This window comes from Gadus morhua, chromosome 5, assembly GCF_902167405.1.
Source record: "Gadus morhua chromosome 5, gadMor3.0, whole genome shotgun sequence".
NCBI lineage: Eukaryota > Metazoa > Chordata > Actinopteri > Gadiformes > Gadidae > Gadus > Gadus morhua.
Window position 1 is genome coordinate 17887938 of NC_044052.1, and position 23169 is coordinate 17911106.

A 23169-nucleotide genomic window follows, 5' to 3' on the forward strand; every position below is an offset into this window, starting at 1 on the left:
TTTTTTCCTTGGAATCTCTTGAATTATTTTCGATACCCATTATCAAACATTCTACTTTGTTTAATAATTTTTTTCTGAATGGTCAGAAAACAGGGGTAGAGGATGAAGGGGGGAGATAAGTGTGTGGGGGAGGGGGGAGGGAGAGCGGTTCAAAATGAGGTCTTGATGAAAGCTGCCCGAGTGAAAAGGGCAGTTTTGTGTGTGTGTGTGTGTGTGTGTGTGTGTGTGTGTGTGTGTACCGGTGTGTGCCCTTGGGGAAGTGTTGATACATACGGTCGACATGAGCTGTGTCGGGCCGTGACAACCCCACAATCTGCAAGTGGCCAAAAGTGCACATTGTGCACAATTTATTTCCACTAGAGTCAGCACTCTGACGCGGAAATGAAATTGTTCCATTTTAAAAGGCGTCCTCCCTGTAATAATAATTGCCATCAGTTTGCTTCTATCTTGGCGCAACTAAAGTCTCACTTGGCTCCATTAGCCGAACCGTTTTCAGCGATTCACGGCGCAGATTGGACAATTAATAAATAATAACAATGATAATGAGAGCAACACGCTGCTGAACTCAGTCACTTTTCATATCAATATGCATCTCAATGATTAATTTATTACACATCTCCATGGAATGACGTCCGCTGGAAATGTGATTGGCGAAGTTGAATTGTTTTTCCCGATTGTGAAAGACGACGGGGAGAGAAGTAACCGTGTAACCATAGTGGGCTTATATCAGGCAACATACTCAAGTCAGTACAGCCATGGGTGCTGAGGTAGTGATTTAAAAGATGACACCAATTTTGGCAGCGTAAGCTTCTCGGGGACAGTGTCCAAAAATCCAGAAACTTAAAAGCAAATCCTTAGACACTTAATTTTTTCAGGGGTCTTTTACTTTGAAATATGGGTTTAAAAAGCATTTCTTAAATCTGGTTGGGCTTGAGTTAACGTTGGAATAGACCCACGCTGTGACGGCCAGTGAAAGGCACACGTACAAAGCAGTATGACTCACTCCCTGTACCCGGCACGCAATCACACAGAGGTGTGTGTGTGTGTGTGTGTGTGTGTGTGTGTGTGTGTGTGTGTGTGTGTGTGTGTGTGTGTGTGTGTGTGTGTGTGTGTGTGTGTGTGTGTGTGTGTGTGTTACCTGCATCTTGGCAGATTGGGGAGTCTGTTCTTCTGTGTGTTGCGCCGTATGCTAATCCCCCCTCCCTCTCGTGTCACAGCTTTAAGCTCCCCCTCCCTGGAGCCTTGCTGTCAGCCAGGGGTTCCACCTAGGATGTTCCTCCTCCCCTCCCCCATACTGTCAGGGCCTCGTCAGGTCCCCACCATGTTCTGCTTGTCTGGGTGCTTGGCCTGAACGGAAAAATATTGCAATTATTCTGACGGATATTGCAAAATGCGATATGACTCACTATGAGAGGGAATGATGATTTTTGCATCAAAATGTTCACTCTCTTCCCCCCCCCCCCCCCCCCCCACACACTCACCTCCCCCCTCTAAAAATAACTTTTAGAATCCTGATATGACATTTGAAGGCCAAGGCGTTTCTCCAGAACTCGGTGCTTGATTTTTAATGGGGTTCTAAATCTAAATTTCAAATCTTACCCTTATCAAAAAATGTGCCGCTCCCGCGGTTTGGATATTGCTCTCGGCCATATTGGCATTTCGATGATGTTTCGATGAACTGTTCAGCCCCATCGGGGGCAACCTGCAATCGGCCCTGTGGACATCACAGATACGTTTGATATATTTAGACGGAGTTCCCTTATTCACAAAACACTGCATGCTCCCTAGCTAGCAGTGCTAATTAGCGTGCTACTTAGAGTGCTATTTCGTGTTGCACTTTAAGGGTGAGTTGTAAGTTGTTTAGTGGTTCTGATAACTAGCATTGAGCTAGTCAAGGTGAAGCCAGAGATGTAACCTGAGCGGTCCGCCGACGTGGTCGAGCGACCCGTCGCAACGCTTTGTCCCGGGGACAGACGAAACCGCCAAACCGGAACAGGGGAGAATGGCGCGGCTGTAATCGGCTCCTCCTTCGACCAGCACAGCTGAATAGAGGAAAACATTCACTTTGATATCTAAATACTCCCAGATGTGTGCGAGTGCGTGTTGTTGTCGTGTTCTTTTGGAAAAAGTCTGCCGAGTCACTTTAACTCACTTTATTTGGTAAAGTTTTGGACTAGTCTCTATTAAGCAGAAGGAGGGGAATTGTGTAGGCACGCGTGGAGATACACTTGGTAGGGCATCTGAAGGATGCGTTACCTGGAGCGTTCTAGCCCCCTGGGCTATGTGTTGTGACTTTAATACGGGGCAGGCGTGGACTCAGTTATGTGCTCTGATTGGCTAAGCATGGTGCTGAACTCCCGCCCCCATGATACCCGTATGTGTCTTGATGCTGTCCATTTGTGGCTATGTGTTGGCATTGCAACTTTGTTTGTGGCTACGTGCGGGAATTACACTTGTTCTTGTGGCCTTGAGCCTCTGGGTCTCTCGAACATCTTGACCGCTCGTATCTCTAGAATTGACACATGATGAATGGCCTCCTTTATGAGCTGACTGCCTCCCTAGGCTCCGGATCCCTCCCTAGCGTGAGAAAGAAGCCTCTTTAATTGGCAAGGGCATATGTGGCCGGTTGGTCTTTTTTATTTAAAACCTCTCGCCAAAGGTTTACAGCGACACCGGCACAACGCCAACCCCGCCGCAGTGCCTTTGAGCAACCGACAGGAAAGACGATGAGAAGGACAACGCAGACCTCAGTGGTCTGACCGTAGGCGGCCTGATGGGACTGGTGTGACTGGTTAGCTGCTGTTAATGGGGTGACTGGTTAGCTGCTATTGCTGGGGTGACTGGTTGCTTACTGTTACTGATGTGACTGGTTAGCTGCTGTTACTGGTGTGACTGGTTAGCTGCTGTTACTGGTGTGACTGGTTGCCTGCTGTTACTGGTGTGACCGTTGCCTACTGCTACTGATGTGACTGGTTGCCTATTGTTACTGGTGTGACTGGTTGGCTACTGTCACTGATGTGACTGGTTGCCTGCTGCTACTGATGTAACCGGTTGCCTACTGTTACTGATGTGACTGGTGAGCCGCGATTGTGTGTTTGGTGCAATATCATTGCGCGTGTCATAGTGCGATAGATACACTGGCTGGTCAATATAACATATTACTACTGTAGAGGCAAACGGACACACTCACACGGATATGCAAGGTTACGGTCGTTACCCCACCACTACCCCCCCCCTCCCCCCTCTCCCCCCCCCCCCCCCCCCCCCCCCCCCCCCCCTGTTCCCGGGCAGCCGCCAGCACTTCCTTCAACAGTAATCCCTAATCATTATCTTCATCCTCCTCATCATCACCGGGGGGCGGGGGGGGGGGGGCCTCTGGTCCCTTGTCCCAGACGCTTTTTGCTGCAGGCCTTTTCCAGTCTGCCAGCTATGGATTGGTGGCTGCGGTGGTCAATAGTGTGAATACGTCCCCCCCGAGCTCTCTCGCTCTGACCCCTGTGGTTGCATCGTCCGACAGCCCGTGTCTCTGGGCCGGCCCGAGGCTGCGCCAAAGGGTGGGGGGGGGGGGGGGGGGATCGATCCAATCACGGCACTTTTGTCCTGCTGATTGTTGTTTAGCTTTGTTTTTGCATCGCAAAGGTGTGTGTGTGTGTGTGTGTGTGTGTGTGTGTGTGTGTGTGTGTGTGTGTGTGTGTGTGTGTGTGTGTGTGTGTGTGTGTGTGTGTGTGTGTGTGTGTGTGTGTGTCAGCATAAGTGCTTGTGTGAGGGTGCGTCCTGGGATAGGAATTAGGATTCTGATCGTTGCGTTGTTGCTGTAGAACAGCGGTGACTCCGTACGTACACTGGAGAGGGACTGACCCGGGATAGGGGACCAAGGGGAACGGGACCCCGGGTGTTGGACCTGGGACTGGGATGAATGCGTCGGGATGAGGAGGAGGTGGAGGGGGAGGTGGGGGATTGGGGGGTAAGCAGGGGGGTGCTACAATAAAGCCTTTTGTGTCTCCGCTGCGATCGAGCGGCTCTCTGCAAAGCCCCCATTATTCTGGCTTTGATTCGGCCGTCTCTGAGGCGGGCGGGTTATTGTCTTTCCCGTCAGCAAGGGAGATATCGGCAGAGTGCCTTTCCTTCCTCCCACCTCATCAGGCCAGAAAATCCCACCCAACCCCTCCCTGTACTGTCGCCCCCCGTGTGTGTGTGTGTGTGTGTGTGTGTGTGTGTGTGTGTGTGTTTGAGAGAAGTGGTGTCCCGGAGAGAGTTTGTCAAGATGGACTCTGCCGGAGTGTTCCGAGAATGTGGTTGGAATGTCTTCGGAGGGGGAGAAGGGGTGGGGGGGGGGGTCTTTCTCGGTGGGAGAAGGTCCGCTAAACCAAGACAGATGTTCCTCCGAGGGGGAAAACCACTGGATGGCCCCCTCAACCCCTCCACGCCCCCCCCCAAGGTAGCTGTTAAATAGGAATGCTGTTTGTATTCTTTTATTGTGTGTGTGTGTGTGGAGTTGCGTACGTGATGAATATGAACAGATCACTCAACATAATACGGGAGAAGGGTGTGTGTAACGTTTGGGCGGGTGTTAGGACATCGTGAACCAGAATCCAAACAAAAGACGGCCGCTTAAAATTAAAGAGGAAAAAAAAAAGAAGCTAAACAAAGCAAAAACAGGTTTGTTTTCCAGGATTCAGTCAGACCATTAGCCACGCCCCTGTTCTGTCACATGACTAACGACAATCCACCGCCACCAGTGCAGAAGGAAGCTGTGGGCGCCTTTTGGGATCACTTCACGTTGGGTTTCACTCCCCGCGAGTGTGTGTTTGTGTTGGGCAGGGTGTGTGTGTGTGTGTGTGTGTGTGTGTTGGACAGGGTGCGTGTGTGCGTGTGTGTTGGACAGGGTGTGTGTTGAAAGTCGTTTTTATTTAAATATTGAATGGGTACTGGTTTTAACAGGCGTGGGCGGATGCTTTAAAAATGGGCAGCTGAAACACGCACACACACACACACACTAACACACACACACACACACACACACACACACACACACACACACACACACACACACACACACACACACACACAGCACTGTGGCCTGGTGTTGGCCGGCATGCTAACTGTAGCTGGAGGTTCAGTCCGCTCCTATTCTGTCCTGATCAGGAGAGTGCTCTTCTCCTCTGCTTCTCTCCACTGCTAATCGCCTCTGCTCTGCTCCTCTCCACTCTCTGCTCCTATCCCTCTCTCCGCCTCTCCTCCTCCGCTAAGGTGTGGAGGTATTGAAGGACAGTTGATTTCAGGGCTTTGTGGATTTTGCATAAAAAAGAGAAGAAAAATTCCCGGACTGGCCAACCTTTGCTTTTCTTGATTTGCATGGACAATGTTTCCTCCCCGCCCCCTGGGAGTCTATCTCTTTATTCTACGCACGCACACACGCACGCACGCGCCCACACTCCAACCGTTGCGTCTGATCTCATTATTTGAATATGAATCTTTGGTATTCATTGTCAATACATATCATGCATAGACACCTTTTCTTGCTGACTTGTTTCTATATCATTCTATTAAATACATCAGGGCTAAAAGCAATATTATTAACACTTTTTTCATTTAAAACTGGATTTGTATTTAAAGTTTGTATTTGTTTTTATTTTAAATTATTTTTACTTCATGTATTTCACCTTTTCTTGTTTCATTTTCTTTGATTGTTCTGGATTTTTTGATGTTAATCCTTCCTTCGTAAAGCACTATCGATGGCCTTATGTATGTTGCTTACCCTTGCAACAAGAAGTGGCCCTAGAGCTCATGGGAAATGTAGTCCATGGCCTGTTCTCAGGCCAATCTATCAAAGCCGTGGTTATTATTGGTCAGTTCTTCTAAATCAAGGAACCACATGGCAATGCTTTCTGGACCACGGCTCTTGTTGAAAGTGACTTCAATCAGATGTAAATATGGCGGCTTGGCTACAGGCTATACCTGTGTGTGTGTGTGTGTGTGTGTGTGTGTGTGTGTGTGTGTGCGTGTGCGCTGCTATATACGTTTCCACCCTGGCCTGGTTGTCGAGGAGCGTTGCCAGGCCGACAGCTGCTAGGGCCCGACATTCCAGAGCATGTGATCCTGAATTGTAGGCACAGTAACCGCCTGGGACACACACACACACACACACAGACACACACAGACACACACAGACACACACACAGAGAGACAGAGGCATCCATGCATACATGCATCTCACGCAGATTAAAGACACACTCACAAACGGGGCCGCCTACACAAGTGTCACTCTGTATTACACACACACAAAGTGAGCGAGGTTTTGCTCGGGAGATAGACGTCGGGTGGCGGGGTGAGGACGGGGGAGTGGAAGGGTGAAGATGGGGAAGAAGGGGTGCGGGCGGGCGGGCCCCACAATGGAGGGATGCCCTCTTAAGCACCCTCAACATGACGTGCAGAAAATCCAACTGTCATATCAATGACCTGAACTCTCTCTTTCTCGCTCGCTCTCCCTCGAACATCCCTCTGCGCTCTCTGTGCTTCTCCAAAAGCCAGACCTCTGTTCCCCCCTCCTCCTCCTCTTCCTCCTCCTCCTCCTCCTCGCACACTTGAAGAAGAAGGAAGCTTTATTTATTAAGTTTTTGTTCAAGCCTCTCCGATTCTTTCCGGTGTCATTCCGAGGTCTGTGACGATAAGGCGGAGAAGACAAGGGCCTCGGAGGGAGAGGAGGAGCACACAGAGCGAGAGACAGAAGCTTAGGATGGGTAACCATGGCGATGTCAGGGATGGGCTGAAATTCAGGGTAGCCATTCAAGTAGAGCTGTACCTCCTTTGTCTTGTGTTTCTGTACCCTGTTTGTGACTTGACTCGGTCTTCTTCTCCCTGCGAGCGGCTTCATCTCCAGCAGGTGCCTCTCCAGACCCTCCTCTCTGTTCCTCGCCGTTCTTCTCTGTTCCTCTATGTTCATCTGTTCCTCTCCGTTCATCTGTTCGTCTCTGTTCATCTGTTCATCTCTGTTCCCCTCCTTAACGTTCTCCCTCGTGTTCTCGTGACGCCAGACGCAGGCCGCCTCACTCTCCCTCGCATCTCGTTCTCCGTTGTTGTGGAGAAGGTTCACCTTGTCACTCTGATAGCACCCCCCCCCCCCCCCCCCCCTTACTGGGCTCCATCCCCTCAGCCCCCATGCTGATGGTCTCCAGCGTGGCCGTACAGGCCGCTCTGAAGCGCTGACTGCATCGTCAAGATGGCCATAGCAGATGGCCTGAGCCGCCGCTGCGCTTTTACTCTCTCTCTCTCCCTCCTCTTCCTCCAGCGCGGCTCCACGCCTGGACTCTTCCTCTCCGGCAGCCAATCGCGTGCTGCTCATTGTACCAACGCTGCCTGCGTTGTGGGTTCTACTGGCTTTGCTCTCTCTCTCTCTCTCTCTCTCTCTCTCTCTCTCTAAGCCGTGCTCTCTCTCTCTCTGTCCCTCTCTTTCTGTCTCTCGCTCTCACTCTCGCTCTCTATCAGTCTCTTTCTCTGTCGCTGTCTGTCTCTCGCTCTCTCTCTCTCTCTGTCTCTGTCTCTGTCTCTCGCTCTCACTCAGTCTCTCTCTGTCTTTCTCTGTCGCTGTCTGTCTCTCGCTCTCTCTTTCTCTCTGGCTCTGGCTCTCGCTCTCTAACTCATGCTCTCTAACTCTCGCTCTGTCACAGATGTAGCTTGAAATCTCGTCTGTCACACTGGCCTTAATCTCAGGGTTAGCAGCTGCCAGTGGTGTGCGTGCGTGCATGCCTTTGTGTGTGTGTGCGCGCGTGTGTGTTTGTTGCAGGGATAAATGGCGAGTTTGAAAAAGAGAGAGATAGACACATTGTAAGTGAGAAAGAGAGAGAGTTTGGGGTGAGTTTGAGTCAAACAGAGAGACAGACAGACAGACATGTTAACCTGAGTGTGTAAATGTTGATTGAGGGAGGTTTTTAAGACACGGGTGTCAAACTAAAGGACCTGGGACCATGACCAGGCCCTCGACCAGACTATAATCTCCCCACTCATTCATTTGACTGTGGGCTGAATGTCAACTCACTCACGGCAGAGGGGACCAGCGGTCTGAGGCGTGTTCAGCCACTCAGGTTTGTTTTCGCCAATCAACTGATAAAAAGAAAAAAAAAGCCTGTTCGAGAAGAAACTGAGCCAGAGTCCCAATGTTGAATCAGTGTTACACGCACGCTAACTGCATTCCGGGAACTGTTCCTTTACCTCAACCTTTTTCATAGCACATAGTGTGTGTGTGTGTGTGTGTGTGTGTGTGTGTGTGTGTGTGTGTGTGTGTGTGTGTGTGTGTGTGTGTGTGTGTGTGTGTGTGTGTGTGTGTGTGTGTGTGTGTGTTTGTCTGGCCCGTGACATATATGATTGCAGACGACAACAGCGGTTGATTAGGTCTGTGAAATCGCTCTGGAGACATTTGATCTCCCCTAGGAGGGAGAGGGGGAGAAAGGGAGAGAGCGTGAATGAGACAACTGAGATTGAGGAATCGTTGGATTTCCCGGAATTTGCTCGTCCTGGACTCCCAACTCTGTCCCTCCCTTGCGCTCGCTTTCGCTCATTCTTTTTGCCTCGCTCTCTCTCTTTGTATCTCTCTCTCGCTCTCTCGATCTTTCGCTCTCTCTCTCTCATACTGCCTCTCTCTTTTTGTCTCATTAATACTGCCTCTCTCTTTTCTTTCTGTCTCATTAATACTGCCTCTCTCTCTCTCTCCCCCACTCTCGATCGTGCTCTCTCTGTTTTTGTCTATCCTTTGTTTATACAACTCTCTTTGTGTGTGTGTGTTTGTCTTCATCATCATCATCATCATCATATAGTGAATGCCCCCCAGGCGCTGCTCATTAGCCCTCTTGGTCTCTCCTGGCAGGTGGGGCATGTTTGTCACACCCTCCCCGACACACGCACTGTTGGGCTTAATTGGGCTTACAGGACCCCACACACACACACACACGCATGTCAATCACACAGGCCCAGTTCCGCACCCTTTTCCACCCTCACCCTCCCTATTCCTGAAAGGGTGGTGGTCCCCCTCCCTCTCTCCAGGGAGCGGTTACGGCTTCTGGGCCAGAGAATGTAAATCCAGCACCAGGCCTGTCTTTAGGTCTTGAGGGTTTTGTCTCTTTTTCCATCCACTGTCGCCCCCACACACATGCATACACAAAGACATACACGCACACGCACAGACATCTTTTCCAAATGTTGTACGATGCTTCTGGGACCGCGTTCTTTCCCTCTCAGTCTCTGTCTCACTCTGTGTTCTGCGAGACGGTGTCTCACTCTGTGTTGGGTGAGGTCTGTGTCTCACTCTGGGCAGGGTGAGGTGTGTGTCTCACTCTGTGTTGGGTGAGGTGTGTGTCCCACTCTGTGTTGGCTGAGGCGGTGTCTCACTCTTTTTTGGGTGAGGCGTGTCTAGGTGGCTCATTCAGACACGTTGTTCTACATTCAGCCTTGACGGAAAAAAATAAAATAAAAAGAGACACTTAACCTCGGCTGACTGATTACCACACGCACGCACGCATGCACGCACGCACGCACACGCAGAGAGCAGGTCCGGGAAGGCTGAGATGGTTGAATATTAACCACCTCATCACTCCAATTTCACACCATCATCTCCAGGAGGACACGCGCACGCTCAGACGCACGCTCTCTCTCACACACACACACACTCGCACACCATGCACTTTCTTGCTTGGAGTCTAACGTCTGAATCTAATCTTAGCCAAAGGGGAGTGATTTTGTGTGTGTGTGTGTGTCTCTACTCGTGTGTGTGTGTGTGTCTCTACTCGTGTGTGTGTGTGACACTCCTACAGTATGGGGGTGCCATCTGTCTCGTTAGTCTCGTTAACCAGCCTTTTAATTAGCTCCAAATTGTCCTTCTCCTCCTCCTATTCTGCTGAGCCCATGTCAACTTCAGGGACTGCCGATGAGGACGTCTGTGTGTGTGTGTGTGTGTGTGTGTGTGTGTGTGTGTGTGTGTGTCGATTAGGTGTGGTTCCATGAGGCCAGCGTGGCCATATGTCAGTGTGTTAGTCAAATGATTGCTTTGACCCCCAACTATCGGGGGGCACATTAACGCAAACAGTCCAGAAAGTAATCTCGCACACACACATACGGACACACTCTCAATCACCCACTTAGGCGACGGCGACCATGACTGGCGTGGCTGTTAGGGTGTATTCGTCTGCAAGCTGTTCCCTGGTCCAAACTGCTTCGTCAACTCACCTCCATCTCCCCTCCACCATCCTCCCTCAGTTTATTTTCTCTACCTGCTTCGCCCTTTCGCTCTTTTCGACTCTTTATCCTCTACTGCTGCCCTTAGACAATGACACTGTCTGTCTGTATGCCTCTCTTTCTGACACAGTGTGTCTCTTTCTCTGTCTGTGTCTCGGTTTTCGGTCTCTGTCTCTCTGTCTCTGTCTGTGTGTCTCTCTGTCTTTGTGTGTGTGTGTGTCTCTCTCTCTGTGTGTCTGTCTCTCACTCTCTCACTCTCACTTTGTGTGTGTTTTGTAGTCAGGGTTAGTACCAGCTAGGGTGGATGTGGGCTTGCCGGTTCACAAGAGTGAACCTCACTCTGACGAGTCTGCCTAAAATCCCCCTGTAACCTCCTCACACACTCGCACTCTGGCTTCCTCTTTGCTCTTCCTCTCTCTCTCTGTGTCTCTCCCCCCTTCGTCCGCTCCGGCAGCTGATTCTCCGTAATGTTTGCTGATCGCAAAACGATGCAGTTTCAGGGGAGGGGGGGGGGGGGTTGAGAGAAAAACAGCAAGCAATTTTTTTTTTGGTATTTTTAGCAACTTGATTATGGTAACAGAAAAAATGCTTGTCGGCGGCACTTCTGTCCTTCAAAGAGTCCTTCGGCGAGACCGGCCCGCTGGCCACGTCACCGAGCCCGCCACTTCCTGAGTCCCATTAAAAACCATTCAAAGAGAAAGGGACGGTACGGGCTGCTGAGTCCGGAATGTTTCCCCGGCTGTGACCAACGGGAGGATGGCATGGACGGGACCTCCACTCATGCCATCGCTGGAGCCCCGCGTTTGGGTTCAACTGGGGTGTGGGCGGTCCTCCCGGGAGCCCCGCTGTCCAGGTTCGTCGCACGCAGCCATCCGGGCTAGGGTTAGGTTAGTGTTAGGTTAGGGCTAACCCTAACCCTAACCCTTACCTTAACCCTAGCCTACAGAGAGGGTTAGCCTCAGGTTAGGGCTAACCCTAACCCAATATAGAGGCTTAGCGTTGGGTTGGGGCTAACCCTAGGGTTAGGGTTAACCCCAACCCTACATAGCCCTCGCCATAGCCCTTAGCTTAGTGTTAGCACTAACTCTCCAGTGAGGCTCGTTGCGGTTAGCCTTGGCCCTACAGAGACTGCAGGAGAAGGAGAGTCACGGCACTTCCCCCAACTTTCACTCCTTCTCTTCCTCTGTGCTGTGAGGAGAACAATGAACCCCCTACCAGTAGATGAACCCCCTACCAGTAGATGAACCCCCTACAAGTAGATGAACCCCCACAGTCCCCCCGGACCCCTCGGGGTGTCTTCGGGCTGGAGCCAGACAAAGAGAAACGCTCGCTCGCTCACACACACGCACCCGCACGCACACACCCCCACACACATGCACACTCGCACGCACACATGCGCGCAGGCACAGTCAACAGCTGTCGTGATCCCTGTCTCTCTCTGGATCCCTACTCCGCTATCTGTGTATCTATAGATATAGATATGTCTGTGTCTATGTGTGCACTCTGTTGCACTAACCTTCTCTGTGGTGTTTAAAGTCTAGAGCACTGATGCAGTCTGTCTCCTCAGGGCTGGTATTGATTGAGATGGAGAGAGCGATGGGGGGTGAGAGAGAGGGGGAGGGGGAGGGAGATGGAGGGTGGGGGGCCTCGGTTAGCGAAAGGGCGTGCAAGTGAAGATGCCTGTAAAGCACGTCTGAAGCGAAGGGGGTCTATATTTACCGTCTTGCTGGCGGCACACACACACACGCACGCACACGCACAGGGTGAAGACGGGGTTTCCCGGGCATGTGAGGTTTGGTTAAGGGGCTTGGTGGCCATTGGACCAATCAAAGCACTAAGATGTTTGAGAAGGGGGTCGACACAAATGGAACAATCGCAGTTTGTTTTGTCACGGCAACACTAGTGTCTATTGTTTTAGGCTGGGTTTGGGGTTTTGTGTGTGTGTGTGTGTGTGTGTGTGTATCTGTCTTTACGTGTGTGTGTAGACAACAGGAAAGCCTCTGTGGAACAGGATTATTGAACTTCCAAATCCTGCGTACATGTTTCACCTCAGGCTCAACACACACACACACACAGTTAATCCCCTCCCACCCAAAGCAAAGTACGCCACACAAGAAAAACACAAAGGCTTACTTAACGTGTGTGTGTGTGTGTGTGTGTGTGTGTGTGTGTGTGTGTGTGTGTGTGTGTGTGTGTGTGTGTGTGTGTGTGTGTGTGTGTGTGTGTGTGTGTGTGTGTGTGTGTGTGTGTGTGCTCCACCATCACTCCAACACATGGCTCTATCTTTTTAACTTGTTTTTAAGTAGGCATTAATATTCTCAATCTGAAGCTCATCGTTCCTCTGCTGTCCTTTCGCTCCTCGCTGCACACGCTTCTCTACAAGACTGTCACTTCTTCACTGCCTCACTCTGTCAAACTCAATTAAAACAAGAACCCGACGTCTCTCGCTGTCCCAAAATGCTGTGTCGTTTGGTAAAGGTAAAAAGTAATTGCAATAAATTATGTTTTAGGATGTGCGGGGATTGGGTTGTCGGGATTGGGTGTTGCCGTTGAGACCGTCTTTTTTATTAGACCTCTTGCTCTTCTTGGCGTGTGTGCGTCTCTCGCGGCATGCCGGAAATATGTGTGATACAACAGACCTCTAATCACACACACCACTGTTAATTTCTGTTCAATTTGACACAAAGCTCTTTGTGGGGTGATTCTTTTAACAATACAATAACGACATTGCATTGTATTGACATACATAACTGCAATGTCAGTGACAAGAATAGCAGTAACAATGCTGTCAAACTACAATTGTGCGTACTACACACAAACACCCCTCCCCCTCTGATTGCTCGGTCCAGGGCCATGTTAGTACAAGCAGATATGAGATAGGAGGAAGATGAGATTAGAGAGCAGTGATTGGGTCTGGAGTGGCCTGTCCATCTGAATCCATCCCTATTTCATTCAATATAAAGGGACTCTACTGGAAGAAATACTTATATCAGAGATATATATGTCATAACATTTAAGATGGATTAAATTAAATGTGTTAACAGAACTGTGTAACATGAACGTTGATACCAAATATATAAGAGTATGTAAAATGTACTTGAAAGCAGAAAAACATTTTTGTTTTTGTAAAGAATAAATAGAACCATTTGGAAATCTCTCCGTCAATGTCTCTGTCTCTCTCTGTTTCTCTGTCTCTCTCTGTTTCTCTGTCTGTGTCTCTCTGTCTGTGTCTCTGTGTCTCTCTCTCCTTCGTCCTTTCTGCACAACATTTTATCCTTCGTTCACAGCCAGCCCTCTTAAACCCCCTTACTGTGACAGCTACAGGAAGGAAGGAGTCGAGAGAGAGAGAGAGAGGCAGACACACAGTCCTCCGTTCCGTCTGAAGTGCAGACAATAGTTAGTGGAGCTCTCTCCGCCCAGCTTCCCTTTGCATCTCCTTCGTCTCCCTCGTGTTCTTTTTCACGTTTCGATCCGCGTCCCGTAAACATCAGCCATTTGGATGAATATATCAGACCCCCCCCCCCCCACATACACACACCCCCTGATCAGTACAGCCGTTGGGGGTGCGCCTGATAAATTGAGGTTTCTAGGGTCTGTCTGTTAGAGATAGCTGTGTGTGTGTGTGTGTGTGTGTGTGTGTGTGTGTGTGTGTGTGTGTGTGTGTGTGTGTGTGTGTGTGTGTGTGTGTGTGTGTGTGTGTGTGTGTGTGTGTGTGTGTGTGTGTGTGTGTGTGTGTGTGGGACTAATCACAAATCGCTCTGCACATAAACACAGTGTCTGCAGGAAGGTCAGCTCAGACCGCGCTGCGCTAGGTGGTCCAGGCTTGGGGCTTGGGCAGGGTGGGTCAGGGCTTGGGGTTTTGGCAGGGTGGGGGACACACAATGAGCGACTGATCCTAGAATGCGGTTTTCTCCTACAGCCTTAATGTTGGCCCTGCCATCCACCCTGAACTGTAGGAAATTATGTTTACTTAATCTGCTAAACGCTGTGGTCCTCTTTGTCTGTGTTGTGGTCTTCATCCGACCACAGTAGTGGGTACACTTGCGTATGTGTAATGTGGTCTGGCAGTGTCTGTGTGTGTGTGTGTGTGTGCGCGCAGACACACACACAAAGCCATGGTGTGTATTTGTGTTTGCAGGACCGCCTCTGTGTGGGTAATAATGTATGTGTGTTTGTTTGTGTGTGTGCGTGTTATTTATCTTGCTGCTAATACACCGAAGCCTTCATTATGAGCAGTCATAACTTTGATATATCACTCAGGCTGCCCTGACTGCTTTCACAGCATTAGAAAACTAATTGAAAATTCCCCTCCGTCTCCCTCTCCCTCTCCCTCTCTCTCTCTCCTCACTTCTCTCTCTCTCTCCTCTCTCTCCTCTCTCTCTCTCTCTCTCCTCTCTCTCTCTCTCTCTCTCTCCTCTCTCTCCCTTCTCTCTCTCACTGTGCGTCAGCCAGTGTAGGCCAGTGTGTTTTCGCTGGGGATGCAAGCCAAGAGGGGGAAATGTCACCACTGATTTAATGCACACACATTTTGACGGGCACATATATACACATCAACTTCAAACTATATATTGACACACAGACATACAGACAAACAAACACACACGGACAAACTCGTAAACACACATACACAAACACACACACGCACACACACACACAGATAGCCATGTAAACACACGCACATAACATGCACAAACACACGCGGTCGGCATTGTAAAAGTTGTTTCTGGTGTCCCTCTTCCCCGGAGGTGTGTTTGTTTTGTAGGCTGGGACGCCCCCTTCAGAGAGAAGGGGTCCGGGCGGTGGGGGTTGGGGGGGGGGGGGCAGGAATGTTGTTTGGATTACACTGCGTTCCCCAGTGGACCCTCTGTGTCGCTGCCGCTGGGCTGTTTGTTGGTTTTGACCAGGGTGCGCTTGTTTTCCCCGTTGCCGCGCCTCCCGCTCCTCCGACGCCGCTGTGTTCAGGGGGTTAGACCCTTTGGTTTAAGGTTTCCCAAACACAGCTACTGTCTGTGGCACCGGAAGATTTTCACCGGGGTCTGGTGTCTACCTGAGCACACCTCCTCTCTCTCACACTGTCAACCCCTACTTCTCTTCCCTCTCACTCCTCCCTCCCTCTCGCTCTCTCTCTCTTCGCTCACTCTCACTCCTCTCCCCTCCCTCCCTCCCTCCCTCCCTCCCTCCCTCCCTCCCCTCCCTCCCTCACTCTCACTCCCCTCTCCTCTCTCCCCCTCTCCCTTTTTTTTCCAGCTGCATGGGAGCTTTGTACTGGACCGCCACAACTTGAGGTGTGTGTTTGGCCGGCCTATCTGCAGAGGGCTGTCAGCACACACATTTCTCTGAAAACATTCCTGTGATATGATGCAAGCCCCTTGTGTGTCTGTGTGGGTCTTTGTGTGTGTGTGTGTGGTTGGTTGGTTGGTTGGTTGGTTGGTTGGTTGGTTGGTTGGTTGGTTGGTTGGTTGGTTGGTTGGTTGGTTGGTTGGTTGGTTGGTTGGTTGGTTGGTTGGTTGGTTGGTTGGTTGGTTGGTTGGTTGGTTGGTTGGTTGGTTGGTTGGTTGGTTGGTTGGTTGGTTGGTTGGTTGGTTGGTTGGTTGGTTGGTTGGTTGGTTGGTTGGTTGGTTGGTTGGTTGGTTGGTTGGTTGGTTGGTTGGTTGGTTGGTTGGTTGGTTGGTTGGTTGGTTGGTTGGTTGGTTGGTTGGTTGGTTGGTTGGTTGGTTGGTTGGTTGGTTGGTTGGTTGGTTGGTTGGTTGGTTGGTTGGTTGGTTGGTTGGTTGGTTGGTTGGTTGTGTGAATAGTGTACGATTTTGTACTTGGATCTGAAGCATGTAAAATGCATTCATTTCTTTAAATGTTTTACTTGCTTCCTCGACACACGCGCGAGTGTCGCTGGCTCACACTGCTAGGGGTCCGCCCTCACAGGTGGGGTGCGTGTGGGGAGGCGGTTGGGCTGGGGGGGTCATTAGCTGGGGGGGGTCATTAGCTGGGGGGGTCATTAGCTGGGGGGGTCATTAGCTGGGGGTCTCTCGCTCGTAGCCATGTGTCGTCCCTCTGGGGAGTCACTCAGCATTACATCACACACGCACTCATGCAAACACACACGCACATATACGCACGCACACAAATGCACATCTAGGTCTCATCTGAATCTCACATGCAGCATGACTCATCTCTCTCTCTCTGTGTGTGTGTGTGTGTGTGTGTGTGTGTGTGTGTGTGTGTGTGTGTGTGTGTGTGTGTGTGTGTGTGTGTGTGTGTGTGTGTGTGTGTGTGTGTGTGTGTGGGGGGGGGGGGGGGGATGTGTGTGTGGGAATGTTTGTGCCAGCAGTTTTCTTCTCTGCACTTTGGCCCGAGTATTGACCCTCAACCTCCCTCTCTCAAATCTCTCTCTCTCTATCTCTCTGTCTCTGTCTGTCTCTCTGTCTCTGTTATGACAGTCTCCGGGCTATCTCTTCTTAATCCTGGCATATTAGCAGCCTGACTCTATTTCATGTAAATATTGCAATAAGCCCCACCACAGCCACTCAGGGCTGTTTCCATTAGTCCAGTGCAGAGCCACACTCGATCCCTTCAACGGCAAAGGAGAAACAGAGCCACCCCCTGGTCAAGTGCAGTGCTACACCTTCACTCCTCTCCGCGAGGCTCCTGTAAAACTCCAACCTGCTCCTCTCGTTTGTCCTCTTCGCTCTTTATTATCATTCAGACCTCCAATCCATTACACGGTTCTCATTTTCCCTTCCCCCTCCTGACCCTATAAGCCTCTCCTTTCTCCTATTGTTTCCATGGCGTCTCTCTCCCCTCCCCCAGCCACCACCACCTCTCAGACCTCCACCCGCCACCACCTCTCAGACCTCCACCTCCTTTCTCCATAAGGCCTCCGTTAATCCATAACGCGCTTCCTCGTCCTCCACCTACAGGGTCCCCAATGAATTGCGTCCTCCCTGACTATTTACGTACTTTATTGTAACACAGAGTGCTGTTCATATTTTATATCCAAATGGTCAAATAAAATCAATCAATCAAAACGCAACCCCTGGGCCCGCCTCTGACGTCCACCTCACTTCCTGTTCCCCAACAGGAAGTTCTACTACATCACGCTGCTGCGGGACCCGGTGTCGCGCTACCTCAGCGAGTGGCGGCACGTCCAGCGCGGCGCCACCTGGAAGACGTCTCTGCACATGTGCGACGGCCGCACGCCCACGCCGGAGGAGCTGCCCACCTGCTACGACGGCTCTGATTGGTCGGGGTGCACGCTGCAGCAGTTCATGGACTGTCCCTACAACCTGGCCAACAACAGACAGGTGTGTGCACGGCGCGCACAAACATACACACAGGGCAGACCCTAGCTCTCACACACACACGCACACACACACACACACACACACACACACACACACACACACACACACACACACACACACAGGCGCATACATATATGGATAGCTATTGCTGCTTGTTAAGGAACACACGCGCACACACGCTTAAACAAACACATATTTGAAAAATGAAAGGAATGCACACACCTAGCAGATGTAGCTCACAGACAGATACATAGCACACACACACACACACACACACACACACACACACACACACACACACACACACTTGTGTCGATGTGAGTCCTTGCTCAGAGAGGCGGGGCCTGCGTGTCCTGCTGCCGGTCCTCATTCACACCTTCCCCGTCTATCGCCTGGCTCCCAGCGTCTCTTCAACCAGCAGGGTGCTGTGAGCCAGGGTGTTGGGACTTATCGCTGTTGAACATTCACTCCCTCACGCACGCACAAACTCACAGGCACGCACTATCCACATGCAAATGAGTTTATTATGCTTTAGAACAGAACAGAAAAACGGAACTCGGAATTTCTTTCTCGTGAACAGGACGTTCAGAGGTTGGTCGCATCCACCATTTATTTAGTATAAAGCTCCAATGTCTGACTTCCTCTTTCTGCTTGTTCCCTTCGTCATCTTCCTGATACTCGCCCCCCCCCCCCCCCCCCTCCTCCTCCTAACCCTCCTCTACATCATATCACCCTCCTCTTCCTCCTCCTCTTCCCTCAATCCTCCCCCTCTACTCACCTCCTCTTCCTCCTTCTCCTCCCCCCACTTCATCCCCCACTCCTCCTCATCTCCCTCTAACCTCCCCCACTCCCTCCCTTCCTCCTCCTCCTCCTCCTCCCTCTCATCTCCCCCCCTACTTTTCCTCACCTTCCTCCCTCTCTCACTGGCACTCTCCTCCTCTTCCTCTTCCTCCTCCTCCTCCTCCTCCTCCTCCTCCTTGCTCCATGGCGGTCTCCTCTTCCCCTCCTCCTCCTCCTCCTCCCCCTCCTCCTCCCCCTCCTGCTTTAGGTGCGCATGCTGGCCGACCTGAGTCTGGTGGGCTGCTACAACATGTCCACGGTGCCGGAGAAGAAGCGGGCTCAGCTGCTGCTGGACTCGGCCAAAAAGAACCTGCGCGACATGGCCTTCTTCGGCCTGACGGAGTACCAGAGAAAGACCCAGTTCCTGTTCGAGAGAACCTTCCGGCTGCGCTTCATCCACCCCTTCATGCAGTACAACAGCACGCGGGCCGCCGGCGTGGACCTGGACAACACCACGGTACGAGGCCCCGCCCCCTCGAGCTGTGTAAAGGCCTGATTATGGTTCCCCGTCGACGCAGCACAATGACCACGCAGTCGTGACCCTGTTTAGGTCCTGCGTCGGGTTTAAGGGAGCGGACCAATCACAGCCCTTGCTTCTGCGTCGCCTCGACGCAAGGGAAACATTTTTGGGAGGCAGGGCCTTGTGGTGGATGTGAGCAGGGTCCGCAAGGACGTGATTGGTCCGTAAACCCCCTTGCATTGTGTCGATGTGGAACTATAACTAAGCCTTCAAGTGAGCAACCTTAGTGAGGGGTCAATGAGATGCTGTCCCTTTTAAGAGCTCTCATTTGAGTTTAATTTGATGGAAGCAACAAAGCTATCTGCGAGCCTGAGAGTGAGACTACACATCTCAACCCAATCGTCCCCTCTGTCTCTGCTCCCTCTCTCGCTACATTTCTCCACCATTGAGAATTGTAGCATTTTATGCACCTATGATTGTCGGTCGAGATGGATTCGGCGAACCAGAGCAGACGGAGTTTCTCTCCCTAAAAGCTGTCTTGTTTCTGACAAATTAAAGCTATTAAAGCTATTGATTTAGGAGGTAATATCTCTTAAACCTTGCCTCCAGCCCGTTTTGAAGGACAGACCCACGTTAACAACTCAACCGACCCCACCCCCCACCCCCCATGGTGCTTTTTCGTTTCACTTTAGTCTCTCCTTCGTCAAAGAAAAAACGCAGACAAAGGCGAGGCCCCCTGCTGCAGTTTAATACGAACACGGCCCGAATCTGTCCCGACCTGCGTAGGAAACCAGCTCCCACTTGATGACACCCTGGCAAGTCCTCCGGCTGTTTCCCTCTCCAGGCAGAGTGGTTTAGAGACACCGAGGGAGAGATGAGAGTGAGAGGGATCCCATGTAAGGGATATTCCACCTGGAACAAGGAACAGAGAGGGGGGGGGGGGGGGCTTGGTGTTCCTCACACGGCTCTGACATGAGTTGAGTTTGTGATGTGCTGTCCTATCACTGTCACTACAAACCGCCGCTTCAATGGCGCCGTCTAAACAGCTGTTAGGACGTATCCACAACAAAGAAAGGAGGGGGCGGAAACAAGAAGTGGTCGGCTATACAGTACGCTGTACCTGCAAACCATCAAAGCAGCAGTCAGAGAATTAAATGCTTTGGGATGTAGCAGCCCCTGTCACTCATAAAGACCCCTGTCACTATTACCGTTAAGAGGAATGTCTGTCATCGGGGAGAGGACCTGCCCTCTGATTGAGCTGCGTTGGGGAGTAACCAAACGCTTTAATAAAGTCACTTTAACCATCAGTAGCCCCCAAGCAAACGCAAGACGGAGGTGACAATGCCTCCATCATCAAACGGCGTTTATACAAAGACTTCCCCGTATCTCGCGCTTAACGAGTCTTAAATCTTTCTAGCTGTGGTTGGAGCCTGCAAACTGCTGTGGGTTGTCATTCACCCATTCGTCTTCAGGAAGCGGACGTGTGCGTGTCAAACACGTTGTCATGCCACGGCTCACACGCCGCTGACGCATTGCGGCGGACAATTAAAAGATCCAGAAGCAGAGAGACGGGCTTCTTGGTCATCGCCTCGCGCACACTAATGACATCCATCGCCACGTCACTATTTTCAAAGGCTTAATTAAAACCCTCCCCCTCGTTAAACACATCCCCGCCGCGCTGCAGCTTGCGCTAGCGCGCCACGGCGCGCTAGCCAGACATCAGAAAGATGTCGCTTATCTCGGTGGGCATATTGTGCGCTACCTCCTTCGTCTGCTTTGGGTTTCTTCGCCTGTGCCAAACAACAACTTATCCGGCTCGCTTTCAGACCACATGGTCCGGGCTTGTTCTTGTTTGCACTCCTTTGTAGCTCTTCTTCTTTTCTCTTCTCTGCCTCCCACACTGCCAGGTGGGCATTTCAACCTTCAACTCTTGAACACGCATTCCCAAACAAGCGATCTCGTCTCTCTCTCTCTCTCTCTCTCTCTCTCTCTCTCTCTCTCTCTCTCTCTCTCTCTCTCTCTCTCTCTCTCTCTCTCTCTCTCTCTCTCTCTCTCTCTCTCTCTCTCTCTCTCTCTCTCTCTCTCTCTCTCTCTCTCTCTCTTTTTTCCTTCCCACCCTCACCATCTCCCTCTCCCCCCTCAGATCCAGCGCATCGAGGAGCTGAACGAGCTGGACATGGAGCTGTATGACTACGCCCGGGACCTCTTCCAGCAGCGCTACCAGTTCACCCGGCAGCGCGAGCGCCGCCAGCAGCGGCTGAAGACGCGCCTGCAGCCGGGGCACCGCGGCCTGGGGCTGGGGGTCGGCCTCTGGCCCTCCCGGGGCCGGCCGGGGGGCCAGCTCTTGCCGGGGCCCGACGCGGACAGGGACGGAGACGGCGACGAGGAGGGAGCTGGAGGCGTGAGCGTGGGAGGCGGAGCAGGGGGAAGGACGGAGGAGGTGGGGGGGAACCGACCCCCCACCGAGGACTACATCAACCAGATCAACCGCTGGTAGCGGGGGGGTGGGGGGTGGGCGGAGGTCCGGCCCACACACACACACACACCGCTGCCATGCTCACACTCTCATGCAGTCAAACATGCATATGCAAGCACTGAGCGACGCACACACTGACACACACACTGACACACACACACTGACAGACCAACTGACACACACACACACTAACATACACTGACACAAACTGAAACACACACTGAGACACACTGGTACACACACACACACACACACACACACACACACACACACACACACACACACACACACACACACACTGACAGACCAACTGACACACACACACTAACATACACTGACACAAACTGAAACACACACTGAGACACACTGGTACACACACACACACACACCCTGACACACACACATACCAGTGGTATAGTGGGGGAGTGGGTGGTGAGTCAGTGGGTGGGGGGGGGGGGCGCTACATCAAGGTGTTGTCGTGGCGACGGAGGGACGGACAACCTGGCATTAAAGGAACACTAAGGTCCGGGCAGCCGGGCGGTTGCTATGGCGACCCAGGGCTCGCCGGCGACCGCGTAACATAAGAGTTTACCGGGTCTAGTTTTTTTTTTTTGCGTTTTTTCTTTCTGCTTTGCCCAGTAATCAGCATTCCCTCGATCACCTGACCTCACGATACTCCCCCACTATACTCCCCCTCGCCCCCCCCCCCCCCCCCCCCCCCCCAGCACTACTTCTACACCGTCATCATCGTCACCTGAAGAGGAGGAGGAGGAGGAGAAGAGTAGAGAGGATTTAAACTGTTTCTGACAAACAGTTTTCTAAGACTCATTTTATTGAGCTCTGGTTCTTCACAGTCACACACACAGTCACACAGACACACACACACACACACACACAGGCACACAGACACACGCAGACACACAAACACTCACATACACACACACACAGTCTCTCTTCTCTATGACCTTGTGGAGGAGAACTGATGACAAGTCTGTGAATTCCTTTACCTGTCCTTGAGGACCGGTGTACTTCCTGGATGTGAACTTTTCTAAGTAAAAGCGCAGAGGGGGTGAGAGCGTTTCCTCCACCCTTTCTGGAAGGCTTCCGATCAGCTGAGTGGAACAAACGCAAAAGGATTGCGACTGTACAGAAAAAAGACTGTGAAAAAAAATCAAAGAGCCAGACATAGTTATGTTATAAAAAAGAAAAAAGCTTTTGCTTTGAAAAAAATAATCTGCCTCCATTTTAAACCATGAACATGATTCTGTCATATACAGTTAGGATGTTGTTTGCATTTTAGGATCAATGAAACTGTTGTTTTTTTTAATGCTTCCTTTTATTTGTTTTAAGCTACATTGTAATGACACTGAGACCAATATTGCTGCCTACAGAAAAAAAGTGATTCCTTTATTTTAGATTTGTATTTTGTTTTATAAAATCAAAGGTAATGGATTGGACAGATGTACAATGGACCATAGCCATTACTAAAGCCTTGTGTGTGAGTGTGATTGTATGTGTGTGGTGTGAACATTCGTTCACATATTTGTGTGTGTGTGTGTGTGTGTGTGTGTGTGTGTGTGTGTGTGTCCATGCCTTCACAAGTGTATGTTTGTCTGTACATGCCTCCGCATGTGTATGTGGTCTAGGATGGTAACATGTCTGTTTAAGATGTCCCAATGCATTTTTATTTCTCCTTCAGCTTCAGTCAAACAAACAAAAATGTCTGACCGTTCCACCCACACAAATATGTAGACCGACCCAGAGAGGCAGACGTATAAAAGGCAGCTTCTTCTATTGGTTTGAGAGGTGAGCATTGAGAGCTGCAAAATACAAAGGTTGCCATTAAAGCTGGTTCTGTAACTGTCCATCAC

The 23169-nt window shown here is 51.0% G+C and overlaps 1 protein-coding gene across 1 annotated transcript in view; it reads left to right on the forward strand.

The window, feature by feature from the left end:
- The window catches only part of hs6st1a (heparan sulfate 6-O-sulfotransferase 1a), a gene marked incomplete at its 5' end in the record, with an annotated part of 43459 nt that extends 21972 nt beyond the window's left edge, over positions 1 to 21487 (forward strand). The window contains 3 exon segments of the mRNA XM_030356956.1: positions 17300 to 17522; positions 18571 to 18819; positions 20966 to 21487. Coding sequence (XP_030212816.1) covers positions 17300 to 17522; positions 18571 to 18819; positions 20966 to 21319 — 826 coding nt within the window.
- Between the last annotated feature and the right edge of the window lie 1682 nt (positions 21488 to 23169).